General features: G+C 38.9%; 1 protein-coding gene across 8 annotated transcripts in view; it reads left to right on the top strand.

Annotated features, from left to right (window-relative positions):
• Window positions 1-21,589, top strand: part of BCAS3 (BCAS3 microtubule associated cell migration factor) — a 579,738-nt gene that overhangs the window by 283,237 nt on the left and 274,912 nt on the right. For all 8 annotated transcript variants that reach the window (XM_043902888.1, XM_043902895.1, XM_043902891.1 and 5 more), the window contains 3 exons: window positions 11,560-11,660; window positions 14,063-14,259; window positions 20,722-20,819. In XM_043902888.1, coding sequence (XP_043758823.1) covers window positions 11,560-11,660; window positions 14,063-14,259; window positions 20,722-20,819 — 396 coding nt within the window. The remainder of the gene's footprint in view (window positions 1-11,559; window positions 11,661-14,062; window positions 14,260-20,721; window positions 20,820-21,589) is intronic.

Genomic DNA, 21,589 nt, shown 5'->3' with positions numbered 1-21,589 from the left:
CATGAAGTGGTCTTAAAATTTTTTTATCATGGAAATGTTCAAACATACACAGAAGTACAGTGACTAGTATAATGAATCTGCGTATTACCCAGCTTGAAGAATTAACAGCATTCTGCCACTCTTGATTCTGATGTTATCTTAAAATTTTATTTACTTATGGCTACACTGGGTTTTCATTGCTGCCGTGGACTCTCTCGTGTGGCGAGCGGGAGCTACTCTCGTTGCGGTGCACGGGCTGCTCACTGTGGTGGCTTCTCTTGTGCAGAGCAAGGGCTCTATAGTGTGTGGGCTTCAGTAATTGTGGCACGTGGGCTCACAGCTGCAGCCGGCGGGCTCTGGAGCACAGGCTCAGTAGTTGTGGTACGTGGGCTTAGTTGCCCCGCAACATGTGGAATCTAGTTCCCTGACCAGGGATCGAACTCTTGTCCCCTGCATTGGCAGGTGGATTCTTAACCACTGTACCACAAGGGAAGTACAGAAATCTTTTTTACTGTTGTTGTTTTTTAATGTATGGCGGATAAAGTGTTATGAGAAAGCCACCCACTGTTGTATCTTTTTACCTATTTAATACTTCCATGTATCTGTGTATATATATGAAGCTCCAGTACTTTGGCTACTTGATGCAAAGAGCTGACTCATTGGAAAAGACCCTGATGCTGGTAAAAACTGATGGGAGAAGCAGAAGAGGGTGGTGGAGGATGAGATGGACTGACCCCATGGACATGTATTTGAGCAAACTCCAGGAGATAGTGAAGGACAGAGGAGCCTGGCCTGCTGCAGTCAATGAGGTCACAAAGAGATGGACACAACTTAGCAACTGAACAACAATAGCAACACTTGCATGTATCTGATGACAAAGACTTAATGGTAAGGGGATAGCTCTTTCTCGTAGTTGTATGTTGTGCAGTACGGGAAAGAACAAGCCTTCAAAAGTGTTCTCTTGTGTTTGGAAAGAGAGAGAACCCTGTGGTGCTTGTAGGGTAGTATTTTCTGGTTCATTCTTTCCCCAGTCCTCTTGGTTCTGTGGATTTTCTGATTTATTTAGAGGTAAAAATCTTAATCATTTCATTTCTCTATTTCATGGAACACATCATGGGTCCTTAATGATTGTTTGAAAAGATTTTAAATTATATTCTAAAGTATAGGTTGAAAATGTTGATGTCTTCCACGACTAAAAGCTTTTAACTCTCCATGCCAAGAGAACTTTGCTCTTCTGCTTAGGCATGGGAAAATCTGCACTTAATTCTTCCTGCTGTATAATGATCTGGTCTTATCAGGAATGTAACTGGATAATAAATAAGGGAAGCATGGAAGAAGTGCATTAACTCTTTGCAAAAAAAAAAAAAAAAGATTTTTACCATTTTTCCATTTCCAAACAACTCCCCCGCCCTCCTTTTAAAATACTTTAAAAATTTTATTTATTTGGCTGTGCGGAGTCCTAGTGGCGGCATGCAAACTCTTACTTGTGGCATGTAGGATCTAGTTCCCTGGCCAGAGATTGAACTCAGGTCCCCTGCATTGGGAACATGGAATCTTAGCTACCAGACCACCAGGGAAGTCCCACAACTCCCTCTCCTTTATTTTTGTTTTGTCGGCCTTTGTTGTGGAGGCTAGACTGAGTAATTAAACTCTTTGCTCTTCAACTGTGCCATTGTAGGTGAGATGGAGAACAATACATTTCCAATACCTGGCCTGTTGCCTACTTGTGTACATTGATTTTTGAATGCAGTTTAATAATCCAAAACAGTGATTTTTTTTTAACTGTCTAAGACATCAGTTCACAATACTTTCCTTATAAGCTCTTCCATCTTAGTCTCTTATAGAGAATATTGTATTTCAGAGTGTTTGAATTGAGAACTGATTATTCCTGAAAGAAATGCATCTAACATACAGGCAGGAGTAGCTGTGAGAATACAGTTGCCATTATCAAGAGATTACAACTCATTAATTCTGCACAGAATTAGCACCAGCAAACAGTCATTTCTCTCAGTAAGAACATACACTATCTTGTGTACTTGATTGGATTGTTTAGTTGCTAAGTCGTATCTGATTGTTTGCAATCCCATGGACTGTAGTCCACCAGCCTCCTTTGTCCATGGGATTTCCCAAGCAAGAATACTGGGGTGGGATACCATTTTCTTCTCCAGGGAATCTTCCTGACCCACATCTCCTGCATTGGGGGGCAGATTCTTTATTTACCACTGAGTCACCAGGGAAGCCCATGTGTACTTGAGTAGTTGCTAAAAGCTGATAAAGATGTGTACAGTGAGTATGAGAGAAAGAGCATATAAAACCACGTCCATTTCCCCTTTAAAAGAAAATGTCACAAAGCCTAAGGAAATATGGGGGGAAATGCTATAAACTCAACTTTTTGTTTCATGCGTTGGGTTTCCATCATTCATTGAAGTGCTTGTGATTTCTCAGTTTTCTTTTCTTGACTTGTTAGGTTGATTTCACTAACCATATTACTTGTATTGTGCTTATTCCTCAACTTTTATAATGACCAGATTTTAAGTTGATACATAGTATACACAATTTAAATGGTGCTAAGGAATATTTAGTGGAAAATGAGTCATACCTTCATCCCTTTCTTCCCTGAGGCAACTGTTATGTAAAGGTGAGCTTTGATAAGATTGGTTTTGTTGTTTTTAGACTTATTTTTCTGAGTAGATTATCTAACCCTCGGCAAGACAAACTTATCTGTAAGCTACAAGCAAGGTATTATACAGACACACTATGTTCCTTTAAAATAGCCAGTGTGGACTTTTCTAGTTATCCTGCTGCTGGTTTAATGTATATATAATGTGCTTGTACTGTGAATTGAGTTGCCATAATACACATTAAATTGTGTGTATCTTTCCAGGTGACCTTAACTGCAAATGTTTTGAAGGGACTGTTGCAGCCTATTCATTTCTCAGAAGTGTGCTGGGACAGTTTGAACTTTTCAGTGGAGTAGCTTATCTTGCTGATAGCATGAAGCCATTATGTTTTATTCTGTCTGTCCATTTTTATGACATTTAGAGTTACATGGAGGAGCAAAACTGAACTGTGAACCCTTCCAGACTACCCCCAGGTATAGCTTGTCCAGATGCAAAATGGCCGTGGACCATTATGGTAGCATGAATAACCAGATGAAAGCTCCTTAGTTTATGTCTTCTGTTGGAATATTATGTGATGCTTTGGAGGTGGCAAGGGAGAAGAGCAGGGTGGGGCAGAGATGTACCCTGTGTTGTCAGTTATCCAATGAAATCTGTCATCTCGTAGGCAATGAGGATACGTCATTTTTCTAATTATATATTGCCTGTGACTGTTCTTCTGGGAATGTGGAATAAAAGGAAAGTGAAACCAGAGATGTACAATGACTGACTGTTAGAAAACTTTAATTATTAATTAGGGAACATCTATGGTACCACAGGGTCAGGGTGCAAGGAAGATCATTGATCCGTTTAATATACAGCGTAGGTAAAACCTGTTCCCTTTTATATGTGTTGTAGTGCTTCAGCTGTTGTTGCACTGGTACAAGATATGGCTCCTAATGAGCAGAATAGCCAGTAATATATCATGCTATTGCTTGATTGTTCTGTGTGTGAAATTCAGCAAACTCCTTTACATTTAAATTGAAACATTTATAAGTTAGAAAACTTCTAGACTTCCATAGAGATAGTTAGGTGTGTTATTTTTGACCTGAAAGCCTTCTCCTCTTTAAAAAATTATTTTTAAAAAGTCCAGAGTCCAGTTTGATAGTATGAAAGCATAACCTGTAAAATTTTGCAAATCTCTGATTACTACTATTTATATGTGTTTGTTGGCTGTTGTATTTCCTCTTCTGTGAATTGCGTGTTCATTAGGAAATGCCTTAGTCCATTTTGCTTTTGGATTACTTGTCTTTGAGCCTTTCTTCTTAAAAGGCAAATATTATTTTCTGAGCTAAGAAACTACCTTTCCAAGCAGAATTTCTTCCTCAGATCCTGAGTGCTTTCTGATCAGAAACAGAGTTTGGTCAAGAGCCTTCTCTTATTGTATGGCTGCTCTATAAATGCTGTTTCTAATAAGTACCAAAAGTATATTGAAGTTTGTCCTTGGATGAGGGTATATCACTGCTGGCCTTTGGGTGAACTTTGAGCCTGAGCTGTTTCATTCAAGGCAGCATGATGTCATTTAACTCACAAATTTCTCTGTTGCTAGAAAAAGGAATGTTGTTCCCCTAAATAACCTGAAGGACTGAATAATGCTGGCACAACATTATTCACCTCTCAGGTCTCCACTAAAGACTTCAGCATGGTAAGGGTTTTATTGTTCGCAGAGGATTTGTGGGGATGTGTTAAGGAGTAGGGGCAAGCAAAAATTGAGTCTGGTCCTGAATGTGGAGAATACTTTATTCTACAGCCCACTCAGCTGCCAATATGACCCAGCTCACACTCAAACTTTTCCAAATAAAAACCTTGGGATCCATTTTTGTTTCTTCATATTGAAAGTCTCTCTAAGTTTCTTTCTAGTTCTGTTTGTTCAACATATGAACTTATTCTAGGCTTTGCAACAGCAGTTAAAGCCGAAAGTTGCATCTCAGATAAAAAAGTAGATGCCATTTGGGTCAGCCCCACCCCACACCCCCTTACTTGAGAAGTAGATCTCCCTGATTCCAGTGGCATTGAGATTCCTTTCAGGAAGTATAGCAGTTTTTTTTTTTAGCATCTCCTAAAGTTGGGAGCTTGGAGTTCGCTAGCAGCGGAGCCTGTGCTTGATTAGCAGCTGTGTCCTCTGAAGCTATGAGAATTTATTACTGGGAGTTCAAGAGATGCAGGAAAGACTAGAACAAGAACGTAACAGAATCAGATAGATTGTCCCTTCATTGAGTTTATAAATAAGCACGGCTCATTGTGCAGCAGTATGCCTTGTGTTAGTTTTTAGAAAAACAATGCTTATAACCTGTGTGTGGTTAGTCTCTTTTAACTTTCAAATGTATTGTCAACTCTTTTTCCTTTCATTGCTTTTAAGGATGAATGGTGCTGAGATCAAATAGTTATTCCTTTCAGTTTTTAAATAGAGTATCTAGATCCTCTTGTTGCCTGTTGTAAACTTGGTAGTTAGGAGATCTAATTTTTTCCTGAGTATCCAAACTGTGGCCAATACACTTAAGAAAAGTAATTACCTGTTCTAATATAAAATGTATTAATATTAATGATAAAAATGTACTTTCTCTCTTTCAACTGGAAGACTAGATTTGTTGCAGATGAACTTAGGTTATTGAGATCTAGCTGTTAGTTTCGGGGTATTCTAGAAAGAATTTGATTCCTTGGAATTGAGGATATACAGTTATTACTTTGGTTAAAACAGCCTGAAATGTCAAGAGAGTCCTACCTTTCTTCAGGACTGGTAATAACTCATTCTTGGAAGCTTGACTCAAACCTATATATCCTAACCTTTAAGTACTCCATTAACTAGTGTTAAAAATGAGATTTCAGAGTGTCATTTTATATATCTGTTAATACAATAACTCTTTACTATGTTTTTTGTGGGTAATTTGTAAAAATTCTATGCTCATTGATCCCCTTCCTAACTACTTATAGATTTGAGAAGCTATACTATGAATTGACATTTTCTGTTTTCAGATTGAGAATTTTGTTATGTGGCATTCAGGCATAGGGGTATTTTCAAAGGACCATTCAAATGTTTCTGTTCATAATTTTACTTCAGTTGTTCTACTGACTTGGAAATTTTGGGGGGTTTTGCTTAACGAGACTAACTTGCAAACGTCAACATTGAAGATTTTTTTTGTTTGCTTTGCACATAAACACATATAAAATATAAGTATATTCATAGGAATACACACATACATACACAAACTCATATATCACTGTAAGACATTAAAATACACTTAGTGGTTTTTTTTAGCTTTTATTTACTCACTAGAAGCATGATCTGCTTTCCTGAAAACACAATATAAACAAAGTCTAGCTCACAGTTATCTCATAATGATCTGCTCAGCCTGTCCTGGGTTGTTGATCTATATTTATCAAATGCCTGTGTGTACAGGCAGTACTTTTGGAGTTGTATTCTGTAGAAAAAATTGACAGTATACCTTTATAGTTAGATGGATAGACTTGTTTTAAATTACTGTATTAGAGGTAGGGGATAGAGCATAACAGAGATTTTTATTTCAAAATTCCATATCCCTTTTCCTAACCCAAGATCATTAACTGTCTAAGAACAGTGTTGTGCGTGCTCAGTCATGTCCTACTCTTTCTGACCCCATGGAGCCCACCAGGCTCCTCTGTCCATGGAATTCTCCAGGCAAGAATACTGGAGTGGATTGCCATTTGCTCCTTCCAGGGGATCTTCCCGACCCAGGGATTGAACTGGCGTCTCCTGCATTGGCAGGCAGATTCGTTACCACTGACCCATCTGGGAAACCCTAAGAATAGTTGGTAAATGAAAAGAAACTATTTTTCTTTAGCTAGAAGTTGGTTATGTTGGTCCATTAAACTCAGGCTTGCAATATATGTAACTTTATTTTTCTATAAATTCTCTTTAGTCCTCTTTTGTACCCCTATCCTAACAAATATGGAAAAATTAATCTCAGTCAATGATTACCTCCTACATAGTTGCATCTAAATTCTATAGGGCTTACAGGTACGAGATGGGATTACTAAAGATATTTTACCTCTATTTTCACCACTGAGATGTCCCAGTTCCTTACCAGATGTAATTGTTGGCTGTTGTATTGGTTCACGGGCTTCCCTGATGGTTCCGATGATAAAGAATTTGCCTGCAATGCAGTAGATTTGGGTTCAATCCCTGGGTCAGGAAGATCCCCTGGAGAATGGAATGGCTATCCACTCCAGTATTCTTGCCTGGAGAATTCCATGGACATAGGAGCCTGGCAGCATGCAGTCCGTGGAGTTGCAAAGAGTCGGACACACCTGAGCAACTAGTTAGCACGTTGGTTCACATAGGTCTTTGTAGCATCCATCCTTGTTTGAAAACCTTTTCAAAGCCTGACAATTGCCTGGACCTTGTCCATATTACTCTTCAATGTACAGTAAATATTCACCACCACATTCACAGGGGACTTGGAGAGGTTGTCACAGGCTCAGCTGTGAAAACACACTATGTGCACACCTTCTCTACTGTAGAGGAGCAAGATCTCCATGCTGCTTCCCAAGTGGAACCTCCTGCTACTTGCCGAAACTCTACCCAAGAATCAAATTAGGATTTTTCACAGTTGTTCATCCCTAAAACTCTTTCTGACATCTTGTACCCTTCCTTGGGAACCCTCTTTTTTCTCCTTTCTGTTTGTGAGGCTCTTGTTCCAGTTTCTGCATGTCTTTCCTAATAGCTGCTTGGACACCATGGGAGCTTTGCTCTTAACTGTCATACTTTTAATCTCTTTCTTATCCCAGGGTCAGGGTTTTGAATTCCTGTCTTCTTTGTGACTGGGTATGTCATTGTTTCCACCAGCTAGTAATCATGGAGTATTCTTCCTGCCTGATTGGAGAAAGTTTTAAATGTAAAGAAATGTGAGGGAGAGGGAAAGGATATTTACTTTATGTTGAAAAATATTTTTCCACCACACATATTTTTATATTGTGAATCTTCTGAATGCTTCCAAGCATTCTTAATTGGAATACTGTTTTTTAGTGAACATAAAGTATGGTAACTCTTCTCACAAAATCTATTTAGAAATTTAGGATTCAGATTTAATGTTTCATAAATATATGATTGGTATTTTTACCAGTTCCTTTGGGAAACAGGATGGGTGGGAAGAAGGGGAGGAGGAGAAAGAGATTTTTTTTCCTCCTTGAGAAACTTTTCACTGTGGGAAATCTCAAACATACACAAAATTAGAAAGAAATTGTGTCAGTATAATGACTCTCCATGTACCTGTCATTCTCAACAGTCATCAACTCATGACTGATGTTTTTTTCAGCTATAATCCTCTTCCTCACCATTCTCTGCCATTGGATTATTTTTAAATTTACCCTTCCACACACTTTTTTTTTTTTTTTTTTTTGCTATGCCTTGCAGCTTGCAGGATCTTAGTTTCCTGACCGGGAATTGAACCTAGGCCCTTGGTAGTGAAAGCACAGAATCCTAACCACTGGACCATGAGGGAAGTCCCAAGTTTATCCCCATTTTGATGATGGGTGAATAAGTATCGTACCATCCTGGTATCCTTCATTATTTATTCCAGAATCCAAAGTTCCGTTCATTCATTTATTTATAAAGTATTTATTCTGCAACAGGTAGTAGGCTGGGCTCAGCACATGTTGAGTATATTACAAACTCTTGGGGAAAAAATCACATTAGGTACTAGTTAGTAACAAGGGTATAATTTCTCACTTCTCTTCCAGTTTTTCCAGTTATCTGTCTACCCTTTATTTAAAAAAAAAAAAAAGTCCTAAACCATCTGCTGACCCTCCCTCCCTGCCCTCTTTGCCTTCCTGATTCATCTTCCATTCTCAGCTTGCCTCACCGCACCTACCACACTGGCTTCCTGACATGACTGAAACATTTCATGTTCCCACTTCAACATCTTTGTAATTGATATTTTCTGTAACACTTTCTTCTCAGATGTATGCATGGCCTATTCATTCACCTTTTTAAAATTTTCTCTGACCTCAGCTGCGTTCCAAGTTGTGCTGACCTCTAACCATGTGTCCTTAGCTGCCTTCTTGATTGGTCTTTAAGGAGAGGGCAATTTTGAGGCATTCTCTTGCTCTGTTCTGTATCAAGAATTTCAACTTTATTAAAAAATGACAAGTGGTTGGGAAACACCTAGCCTTTTGCAAACATAAATTTACTTATCAGTTTTTATCTAAAAGGATGCTTCAACATTAATTGGTTATGATATTCTTTTCTTCATGATATTCAGAATCCTAGGAAATTGTTTTGCTTTGGTGGTCACTGTATTTTGTGCCAGTTGCCAGCCTGCCTCTCAGCTGTAGAACTCGGATTTTGAAGAACTCACAGCTAATAGTTTTAACCATTGCAAATCTTATATTTTAATACTATTTATCTCCCTCTGATGAGTGATTGACTGGTTTAAGTATCATTTCTCCCCTCCCAGCTAGCTAAGATAAGGTTTTTGTGAGTATGTCTTCTTTAAATCTTGCCCTACATTCTGCTCTGTCTACTTCACTTACACCTGTTTTGTTGAGTTAGTTCATCAAAATACTTGTTCTGGCAAGAGCGTTGTGAGATTGGCTTGTGAGTCACTCCTTGTGGAAATATATATCTCTTTCTGGGAGTATGCATTAAGAAATTTAGATATGTTCATATCCTCTGATTTCAATTTTAGAAATGTAGCCTATGGAAAATATACATATTGAAGTATATAAACATATCTCTGGGTGGTAGAGATTCTGAGATTATTTTCTTTCTCTCATTCTATTCTATTTCTTCCAGGTTTCTTTAATGCTCACAATCTTTCCTTCCTCTTTGGTTCTCTTTTCTTTTCTCTATTTCCCCTCAGTACTTTGTTGCTTTATTTCTCTTAGTATTAAAGTGTTTAATGAGGGAGAGAATGTATGAGAAATCTCTGTATCTTCTCTTCCATTTTGTTTTGAACCTAAAATTGTTCTTAAAAATTAAAGTCCTATTTTATAATAAAAATAAGCAAATAAAAAGTATGGGACTTTAAGTAGAGGAGGCTAAGTTTCTGTTGGGATAATATTTGGTTCATAGTAGGAACTCAATAAATGTTTACTGAATCATTTTATTGCTTTGACTAAGTAAGCAAAGATTAGTCACTCAGTCATGTCCAAGTCTTTGTGACCCCATGGACTATAGCCTGTCAGGCTCCTCTGTCCATGGAATACTCCAGGCAAGAATACTGGAGTGGGTAGCCATTCCCTTCTCCATGAGATCTTCCTAACCTAGGCATCTTTACTATTAGGAAAGAATCTTCCTGCAATGAGGGAGACCCAGGTTCAATCCCTGGGTCAGGAAGATCTCTTGGAGAAGAGAAGGGCTACCTACTGCAGTATTCTTGCCTGGAGAATTCCATGGACAGAGGAGCCTGGTGGGCCACAGTCCTGGGGTCACAAAGACTTGGGCACGACTGAATGACTGACACCAAGCAGAGGTGGTTCTGTGTATGAGAAGCAGGCTGTTTCTGCTTTAAGCTTGTCTCCTATGACCTAAAAATTAGGGAAACTATGGAAGCATAAAAAAAAAGAAAAGAAACATTTCTTTTGATAAATCATTGTTTTAGGAACTAAAAGTGTTGGTTTTTTTTTTTTTTTTCATTTTTATTAGTTGGAGGCTAATTACTTTACAATATTGTAGTGCTTTTTGCCATACATTGACATGCATCAGCCATGGATTTACATGTGTTCCCCATCCCGATCCCCACTCCCACCTCCCTCTCCACTCGATCCCTCTGGGTTTTCCCAGTGCACCAGCCCCGAGCACTTGTCTCATGCATCCAACCTGGGCTGGTGATCTGTTTCACCATAGATAATATACATGTTTCAATGCTGTTCTCTCGAAACATCCCACCCTCGCCTTCTCCCATAGAGTCCAAAAGTCTGTTCTGTACATCTGTGTCTCTTTTTCTCTTTTGCATATAGGGTTATCATTACCATCTTTCTAAATTCCATATATATGCGTTAGTATACTGTATTGGTCTTTATCTTTCTGGCTTACTTCACTCTGTATAATGGGCTCCAGTTTCATCCATCTCAGTAGAACTGAATCAAATGAATTCTTTTTAATGGCTGAATAATATTCCATGGTGTATATGTACCATAGCTTCCTTATTCATTCGTCTGCTGATGGACATCTAGGTTGCTTCCATGTCCTGGCTACTGTAAACAGTGCTGCGATGAACATTGGGGTGCACGTGTCTCTTTCAGATCTGGTTTCCTCAGTGTGTATGCCCAGGAGTAGGATTGCTGGGTCATATGGCAGTTCTATTTCCAGTTTTTTAAGAAATCTCCACACTGTTCTCCATAGTGGCTGTACTAGTTTGCATTCCCACCAACAGTGTAAGAGGGTTCCCTTTTCTCCATACCCTCTCCAGCATTTATTGCTTGTAGACTTTTGGATAGCAGTCATCCTGACTAAAATTTAAAATGTTTTCATGCCTTCCATTTATGTGAAACTATTAAGTAGACTCTTAAAGACTCTTATATGATACTTGTTTTTAAAACCCCTTCCCAAATTATAAGAAGTACATCAACTTAATTTCTTTGTTAGGTGGAAGGCATTGAAGTGTCCTGAGATATAGGAATTACATTGGTGCACAAGCAGTGGAATTGTCACTGCTTCTTATGTACTTGTGCTGTTAAGATGCACTTAATTGTTTATTTCTTCAACAATGATATATGTAATGATTAGATCCCCACAGGTATTTTTTAAGGTGTGCTCCTAGTTGGGGATTTTTCTTGCTCCTAAGAAATTTAATCTTTCTTCTTCATTAGTTATTTGAATTGTGTGTTAAGTGTCTTATTTTAGCTCATAAATCACCACAGTATCCAGGATGGTTATGCCCGTATTCATTTTCTTTTTTCACGGCATGGATTAAAGTTGTTTAAATATGTTTTCTTTCTCCTTCAGTGGTTCCCCCTGGAAGTCCTGGGCCCATTACTCGGCACGGGTCCTATGACAGTTTAGCTTCTGACCATAGTGGACAGGAAGATGAAGAGTGGCTGTCTCAGGTGAGACTCTGAAACATTGGGTCTATTAAGGTGACAGAAAACAGAGATCCATTTATCTCTTTTTATTAAAAAAATTTTTTTCCTTAGAGGAAAATGGGCAGAATATGGATTATTTTTAGGGTCATCAAGAATTGATCATCTTTCCATATTAAGAATTTCTCAGAAATACTGCTGCAGGGCTACATATACATATATTTTATACACACACATATACATATATGTGTGTGTACATTAGCTTTCATGCAGAGAACATAAAGTACGCATGTCTTTCAAACAAGCCATTTATATCCCTCAGAACCCTGGATTTCAGATGGACTATTTGGATTAAGATAAGAACTGGCCTGGTTAAAATGGTGAAGCCATTCAACAATCTTCAGGCTTTCTTTTGTGGAGGCAAGATTTTCTGAAGATTGGGCCCAGACTTTGATTAGGGATGTTCTGCCTCCTAATTTGCACAAGTGCCAGTCTGGCCTTCCTTTCCTAAGCTCCTGTAATGTGGCTTCCAAGGGTCTCCAAACCAGTCCTGAAACAGCTTCCACTGACCCTTCCTCCCCTTGCCAGGTGAAGCTGTCTTCATCTGCAGGGCTTTGAAATAAAAGATACTCGGGCAGATTTCAAAATGATGAGATTACAAGTGACTTCATTACAGATGCTGTTATGTCTGTTTCAAGTCTGACATCACTGAGTCAAGTTAATGACCGGGTCTCGGATTACCAAATCCCCTCAGCTTTTCAGCAGACAGGTGCCTCCTAGGGGCCCGGGTGCAGTTTCACTGCTTTCTCAGGGAGGAGAGCCCAAAATACTAAAGGGAATCTGGAAAGCAGAGAATGAAATTGTTTCTAGGTGACATGCTTTTCATCACACTGGAAATACTCACAGGAAAAGCTCCGTTAGGTTGCACACGGAGATGCATCCTTTCTTGAGGATACCACAGTGAAGTTTCTTAAAAAAGGATGCTGGCAGAGAAACCACTGTCCTTCACTTCAACTTTTCAATTAGAAAAAGGGGTAATGTGTGCTGTCAGTGTGAAAGTATACACAATATGTTTGTACGGCACACAACAGAGGGTGAGCAGGAACATCTGGCCATCGCCTCAGTGAAATTGCACAGGCATCTGTTTACCTCTCGGCTCTGCGACACTGATGGCTTTGAGCTTAAAACACACAGCATGCTTTATCTGTGGCCTCATTTATGTTGCTGAGTACAACTCCTTGAATGAGAAATCACTGTCCTAAATCTGAGTCGTTTTCTCCCCATGATTAGCGGGAATGTGGATATTGTTCCAAGACCATGATGCTTTTGCCCTTTTAGGACTTTACAAACACGGAGCTGCACTCCGTGAACCTTTTCAGTTGTGTTTTGTTAAGAATTAATCACCACAATCAGAGAAATGTGATTAAATATAAAAGAACTCAGGGCAACATTAAGGCCCATGGGAGGTCAGTTCTATGAACTGTGTATATAGATGTGAATGTAGCAATTATAAGACATTGAGAAATAGTGTCTCACCAAAGGTTTGCATATTTAGTCTCTTATTCAAGTCTCTTGTTTATAAAATCACGTTTATTTTTAGGTTTTACCGCGTGTCCTCCTCTCTGCTTTGTCTAATATTGGCAACATTCCCTGCCTCTTCCATAGAGCATGAAATTCATAAAGCATTTTAGTATTACTGTTCTGCAGCATTTAAAATACCTATGTCAACATTCATGGGAGCTGAGGAAACACTGTAGTTAAATGGTATTTTGAAGACAAATCTAGTTTGAGAGAAAATTTGTAATCCTGTCTTCCTTTAAAAGTGAATTTGGGGGAATTTTGAGGGAAGTATAGTAAATACTATAATATTTAATTGTGGAAAGAAACTGGCTGTGAGTGTTAAATTATTTCAGACCTTTTCTTTTCCTTGGATAGTTCAAGAACAACTTCACATTTGTTATGAGCTTAGTCCTCAGTGAAGGAATTACTTTTAATGTGTGGATTGACAAGTGTAATATTCATTGCATGCCCACACAGTGATAAGGACTGTCTAGAATGAGTGAAAAAGGTAGTCCTTAGGCAGCCAATGCTAGGGGTTGAGGCAGGCAACTGGTCCTTTATATTCATGATTTTTGTGTTGTGTGTGTGGGGGGGTGTGTGTGTGTGTGTTCTCCGGTTTATACACATACAAACACTAAATGAATTTTTATTATATTGTGACAAAAACCAGTAGATGGATGTAGTGAATGTCTATACAGGCTGCTGTTGTCACAACTTTCTGATTGTGGATGATACCCTCTCCCTCTCCCACTAGGTTAAGATGGGCTTCTTGGAGAATGTGAGTGTTCAGAGACGAGATGGGGGGATGATGAAAGGCTCTCAGAAGGAGGTCATGATACACCTCAATCATGATTCCTGGTCTGTTCCAGGTAGAAATTGTAACGCATACCGGACCCCACAGACGTCTGTGGATGGGTCCACAGTTCCAGTTCAAAACCATCCATCCCTCAGGCCAGACCACAGTCATATCATCCAGTTCATCTGTGTTGCAGTCTCATGGTCCAAGTGATACTCCACAGCCCCTTTCGGATTTTGATACAGATGATCTTGACCTCAACAGTCTCAGGTAAGAAATAAGAACTAGAGAGTGATTTGACCAGATTAATATGTTCATTTGTAGTGAACATCTTAGATAACGTTACATTTCCCCCTTTTAACACTGTATCATATTGCAGAGCACATGCGCTGTAACCTGTGGTTCATTATGAATCACCGGGGATCTTCCGTGAGATCTCATCACCTCCAATGAATATTTGTGTTCTAGACTCTACTTTCCTGGATCTAATATTCAGTGCACTTTTAAAAGCCATCCTATTTTATGTGTCCTTTCTCGTATTTCCGATTATCCTCTGTGTTTTCATCATACATATTCTTTGATCCTCACTTGTAAGAATCATTATACAAAGTTTACAGAGTATGCTTTTTATTTTTAGGGTTTTTTTTTTTAAACGTAATTGAGAACTTTTTGACTTCTGCAACTTAAGTTTGCTTAGCAGTTTAATTTGTTATACCAAAACTTGACATATCAGGGTATAACAGATGATGAAGGGCCCAGTCTAATGCAATATAATTTCCTTTCTTTGTGTTCTTTTCAGGAAAATTTCTACAGTATATGTTTATCTGAATCTAAAATAACCCTTTTACCTTTTTCTTGAATTTCTTTTTTAAAAAAAATTGTTTGAAAAATGTGTTCCAATCGTATGTTGGGAATATGTTTTTATTCTACTTCTTTGTCAACATTAGTAACAAATTTTTATACTGTAAGTATACAAATATATAACAAATTTTTATTCTTCGTTAAGGCAAAAGCTGTTGTAGAGGTGAATTAGGATTAGTTTCTTCTTTCTGTTCAGTCGCTAGGTCCTGTCCAAATCTTTGCGACCCCATGGACTGCAGCACACCAGACTTTTCTGTCATTCACTCTCTCCAGGAGTTTGCTCAAATTCACATCCATTGGGTTAGTGATGCCATCCAACCATCTCATCCTATTTAAGAACAACTCATGTTATGCTTCCCAGGTGGCGCTAGTGGTGAAGAACCGACCTGCCAATGCAGGAGACATAAGAGACCCAGGTTCGATTCCTGGAAATGTTCCCTGGAGGAGGAAATGGTAACCTCCTCCAGTATTCTTGCCTAGAGAATCCCATGGACAGCGGAGCCTGGTGGGCTGCAGTTTGTAGGGCTGTAGAGGGTCAGACACGACTGAAGTGACTTAGCACACACGCACGTGTAATGAAACATGTCTCCTGTAATACCTTTTCAAGTATTTTAGGTTTTTATTTTAGTTTGCTTGCCTTTTTTATTTCTTCACTTTTTTTAAACTTTTTAAAAATTCTTTTTTTTTAATTAATTAATTTATTTTACTTTACAACATTGAATTGGTTTTGCCATACATTGACTTGAATCTGCCATGGGTATACATGTGTTCCCCATCCTGAATCCCCCTCCCACCTCCCTCCCTATCCCATCCCTCTGGGTCATCCCAGTGCACCAGCCCCAAGCATCCTGTATCATGCATCGAACCTGGACTGGCGATTCGTTTCACATGTGATAATATACATGTTTCAAAGCCATTCTCCCATATCATCCCGCCCTCGCCCTCTCCCACAGAGTCCAAAAGTCAGTTCAATACATCTGTGTCTCTCTTGCTGTCTTGCATACAGGGTTATCGTTACCATCTTTCTAAATTCCATATATATGTGTTAGTATACTGTATTGGTGTTTTTCTTTCTGGCTTACTTCACTCCCACTTTTTTTTTTTTTCTTTTTGCTCTTTTGGGTCTATTATATTTTCTTCAGCTTTCTAGAAGTAGAACTTTTCTTCAGTGGTGAGGCAACTTGGTGGATGCTGGACCATTTTTCACAGATACCAATTGTAAAGTATGATCCATTTTCAGGAAGTCAAGCAGAGTCAGTTCTCAGCTTAGTGATTCAGTGCATACTCATCTGTTTTTGTAGGTTATTCTGTTACTTAAATAGTAATAAAATGGACCTATAAAACTATGTTTATTCTCTTTACTATTTACAAGATTCTCAGCGACCCCCCCCCACTTTTTTTTTTTTTCTGATGACTGTCACCTGCTGTTCTGATAAGATCCTGTCCCTTTTTTTTGGAGAACATCTCTAGCTCTATACACCCAGCTCTGTTCCTTTGAGTTTTTAAAATTTTTTATTTATTTGGCTTTGCTGGATCTTAGTTGCTGCATGCAGGATCTTTATTTGCAGCATGCAGACTCTTAGCTGTGGCATGTGGGATCTAGTTCCCTGTACAGGGATCGAACCCAGGCCTTTTGCATTGGGAGCGCAGAGTCCCAGCCGCTGAACCAGCAGGGATGTCCCTGTTCCTTTGTTTTTGACCTCCTCTAGCTTTCTTAGTTACCCCTTACTTCAGATGCAGGTCTTTGTCTAAGAGCTCTCTAACTTGCTTCTTCAGACAGAGCTTTATTCCTGAAATCCTCTAGAATTTTCCTCAGGGACTTTTCCTTTTTCTTATACTAAAGAGCTCCCAGTATTTATCTTTAAATTGTTTATGTCCTATTTGTTGGGCATATATAAATACTAGAAACCTTTATATTAGTCCCAGGTTTATAATTTTGTTGTATTTCGCTTGCAGTTTATATTTAAAATTTTGAGCTGTAGGCCCTTGGTTAAGATCTTAACCCCATGAGAACACAATTTTGATGAAAAATTCAGATTTATCTCACATTGTTTCAATCATGTGTCCTGTTTAGTACCATTTCCCGCCCAGCATCCTATTAGAAATCCCACTCTTGATATTCTCCTCATCTCTGTGCACCATCACTTTATCCCGACTCCTTACGTCTGGTTCTACAATTCTTTCGGCTTATGCACAATGGCATTATGGCTGCTGACTTTACTTTCTCCTTTAAATTGTGAAGTCTTGTTTAGATTTTTCGGTGCAACTGACCCTTCACATTCAGTGCCTTCTCCTGTTCCCCAGATCACTGAGAATTAATATGATGCTGTGATAGTCTGCCTTCCTGTATCCTAACCAAAATGGCAGCTGTCAGGTGTGTTGTTGGCTGTCCTATCCATAAGGGGATCAGGCATGGCTAACCTCGATGTTGTTTTGTCACTCAGTTCCGTCTGACTCTTTTGTGATCCCATGGGCAATAGCCTGCCAAGCTCGTCTGTCCGTGGGATTTGCCAGGCCAGTACATTGGAGTGGGTTGCCATTTCCTTCTCCAGGGGATCTTCCCTACCCAGGGATCGAATCCATGTCTCCTGCATTGGCAGGTGAATTCTTTACCACTGAGGCACCAAGGAAGCCTGGCTCACCTCATAGCAGCTCCTTATTTGGAATAGGGATTTAACATGTAGAAAAAGGTCAATGAAATATTTATGAATAGACCTGAGAAATAGGTAATGTAAAAGAAACTGAGATATAAAACCTAGTTTTCCATTTGAGGTTAGCTCCTGGGAAACCAACTTCATTTCATTTTATTTTTTCATCTAGTTAATTAATACATCCATTGTTTGATATATTTTATATATGTATGTTGTGATCTTTCTGTGTGAGAACATTTAACTTCTACTCTTTTAGCAAACTTCAGTATTATCAAAACCATAGTTACTATGTGATACATTAGATCCTCACACTTTAATCATGTTATTTTAATTGATATGTAATTAATATAACATGAAACACAGTGTACAGTTCAGTAGTTTTAATATAGTCACTATGTTTTGCTGCATCCTCCTAATTCTGGGACATTTTCATCACCCCTACCAGTTTGTTTTTATTTTTGTATTTTTTTTATTATGGAGACATTTCAAGCATATATAAAATTTGTAAAATTAAGAAGAATAATAGACTAAACCCCTGTGTGTCTGTTGCCCAGTTTCAATCCATCAGTTCTTGGCCAACCTTCTTTCATCTCTAGTCCAAACCACACTCCACCCACAACCGTGGTTGATTCAGAAACTCCAGTGCTATAAATTGAATTAATAATAGGAAATTTATTAGCCCACATAAGTTATTTAGACTGGGAGGTAGCTTTAATTTGCATGCACTGAGCATATCTAACAGGCTAGCTGCTTGTTTTTCATTAAAACCTAGAAAACATCTCTTCTAGAAACGTCAAGTAAACTCTTCCTCTTTTCTTATTGTCCCACATTTGCTTAGACCCACTCATCACAGACCTAATTAATCTCACCATGAGATGCCGGGGTCACCATGACTGGCTTGGGAAAATAAGCTGGTATAGAAGGGCTACTGGTAGTACACCACTAGAGCAGTGGTCAACATTAGTATAGCAGCATTTCCAACCTCCAGTCCTAGGTCAAATGCAGTTTTCACCTCCCTCCTATTTCTGCCTTTCATACAACAAGCACATATACATTCCTACTGTGCTTTCAGTGAGGATCCTTTTTCTACAGTCCGTAATTGAAATGTCAGGCTTCTGTAATGTCCCATGGTGCTTATCAACTTCTTATCTTCATCAGTGTCCTCTATGAACTCTATGCATAAGCCAAATCATGCTTGTCAAGATGACCTGCATTTATCATGCTTGGCTGCAAATCCAAGGGTTTGCTGTTTCTACTTCTGTGTTTAAAGAGATCTTCTTGCTCCTTTGTATATAAATACATCATCCTAACACTGTTTAGAGGTCCAATTTCTGTTCCAGCTCCACAAGATCCTCTCACTCTGCTGTGGACCATGCTTTCATTCCCTCATTTCCTCTTTCCGAGCTCTTATTACCTATTTCATTCATTTTCACACTAGTTTTCCTTTGCATCAGTCTTGAATGCCTGTGTACTATACCATATATCTGCACACAGACTTTGCATTTTGTGTTTTGTTTCTGCTTGTTCCTAGAATACTGCTGACACATGACTAATACTCAACAAATACTTATTGAATGAATGCATTGCCAAAAAATGCACACTTAGACTATTATAGTAAGTCTTTATTCCTTTAAGTTGCCTGGGCCTCTCGGCTCTTTTAGCAATACAGAAATCCTTCAGTGAATAGTACAGAAATACAGCTGGAACTAGACTCTTAGCATTAATAGATTCACCATTTCCAAGCAACTTAAACTCATATGTAGTAAATTGAAGTTTCGCTGACATTCTAATTGATTCTTACATGCTAATTAGTGATATTGTGGTGGTAACTCAGTTAGATAGTAGAGATTTTAGCTAACCACCTGGCAGCCACATCCCAACACAGCTGTGTTATCCTATTTGGTTGTTCAGTCGCTAAGTCATATCCTGACTCTTTGTGACCCCGTGGACTCCAACACGCCAGGCTTCCCTGTCCTTCACTCTCTCCTGAAGTTTGCTCAAACTCATGTCCATTGAGTCGGTGATGCCATTCAACCATCTCATCCTCTGTTACCCCTTCTCCTCCTGCCCTCAATCTTTTCCAGCATCAGGGTCTTTTCCAAGGAGTCGGTTCTTCACATCAGGTGGTCAAAGTATTAGAGTTTCAGCTTCAGCATCAGTCCTTCCAGTGAATATTCAGGACTGATTTCCTTTAGGATGGACTGGTTTGATCTCCTTGCAGTCCAAGGGACTTTCAAGTCTTCTCCAGAACCACAATTCAAAAGCATCAATTCTTTGGCACTCAGCCTTCTTTATGGTCCACCTCTCACATCGGTACATGACTGCTGGAAAAACCATAGCTTTGACTGTATGATCCTTTGTCGGCAAAGTGATGTCTGCTTTTTAATATGCTGTCTAGGTTTGTTATCCTATGCTTCTTGCCATATGTAAAATAATTTTCTTTAAGGATTTTAAGAGAGTGACTCAAATTTTTGTATCAACTGATGTCTTTTAAGGAAGGCAACGATTCTATTCATGAATTTGAAGATTCTTAAAACTTTTCATCTCCCTTTTTTTAACCTTTTTTTCTGTGTTTGAGTATAACTAAAATAGAGAGTTGTGATAGTTTCCGGCGCACAGCAGAGCAGCTCAGTCATGCATGTACATGCATCGCTTCTCCCCCAGACTGCCCTCCCATCAACTCTGAGCACAGTTCCCTGTGCTATGCAGTAGGTTCTCATTAGTTATCTGCTTTATATATAGTACATATGTCAGTCCCTGTCTCTCAACTCACCCCTCTTCTCCTTCCCCACCTTGGTGTCCCTATACTTGTTCTCTTCATCTGTGTCTCTACTTCTGCTTGCAAATAGCTTCCTATGTACCATTTGTCTCGATTCCACATATACTTTTCAAATGCCAAAGGGTTCGGAATAATGTGTTTTGTGTCTTCTCTCATTGCATTTCATTTGTCCCTTTGTAAATGAATGTCCGTTTTTCAACCCCTTGTTTAAAAGCTGTTGAAAACCACAAAAAGAGAAGGGGTCCAGAGTGTAGAGAATGCTATGCTTTAAGTCTTTTGAAAGAACCTTAGGGACTGCAAGTTCACCCATTTGCCTTATTTTAGAGTGAATGGTTCTTTCATGGACTGGGCTATTCCAGCATTGCTGATTTAAGGTCTGTTGTAGCATGGGACAGTTTTGATGCTGGTAACATATGTGAATTAAATTCAATTGCATTGCAGGATCCAGCCAGTCCGCTCTGACCCAGTCAGCATGCCAGGGTCATCCCGTCCAGTGTCTGATCGAAGGGGAATTTCCACCGTGATCGATGCTGCCTCAGGTAGAAGACTACATACAAAATGTTTAATGGTTTTTTTTCCCATGCCTTTTTAACTTCTTTTTTTGCACAATGTAGATACTGTATATTTCTTGCCATCTTTCTCTTCTCTTGGGGAAGGAGGGTGAGGAGGGATGGCTGCATGTGAGCAAGCAAGTGTGCGTACACATGAGTGTGGGGAGTTGGGTGTGTGTCTGTGTATTAAAACAATACTGTGCCTACATTTGCTGCTAAACAACGCCATGCATTTAAATATTGTTAAGGTTGGTGAATGATACCATGGAGTTGGCACTTGATTAAATGTAATGAACACAGTATTGAAGGCTACAGGGTTGATGACTGTTTTAGCCTTTGATCTCTCAAATGTGGAGAAGCAACCTTGACAGAGAACGTAAATACAATATATGGATTCAATTTACTCAACCTGTTGAGTATCAAAGTGCCTGATCTGTGGAAGCAGAGAGTCCAAATGCTATAGCGTAAATTAAATGGCTTTATTATTGAAAGCATGAAGTTTAGAAATTCATTAACTTAACTCTGTCTATCACAGTTATTAACTTCCTATCCTTGAAATCCAGCCACGAATATGTATCGTTAGTGTCTGGAAATAGGTCTTTGCCTCTATAGGTGGTAGTTGCTAAATTAATATTGTAAAATTGTTTTCAGCCCCATCTTTAACAGAACTGTTTTCCATGATACATTTTCTCATCTCTAAATGCAGTGATAACAAAAGTAAGGACAGTGATGCTTTCTATATGGCGCAGCTGTGGCGC

This window comes from Cervus elaphus, chromosome 5 (assembly GCF_910594005.1).
Source record: "Cervus elaphus chromosome 5, mCerEla1.1, whole genome shotgun sequence".
NCBI lineage: Eukaryota > Metazoa > Chordata > Mammalia > Artiodactyla > Cervidae > Cervus > Cervus elaphus.
Note: the sequence above shows the minus strand (reverse complement) of the source record. Positions and strands in the feature narration are given on the sequence as shown.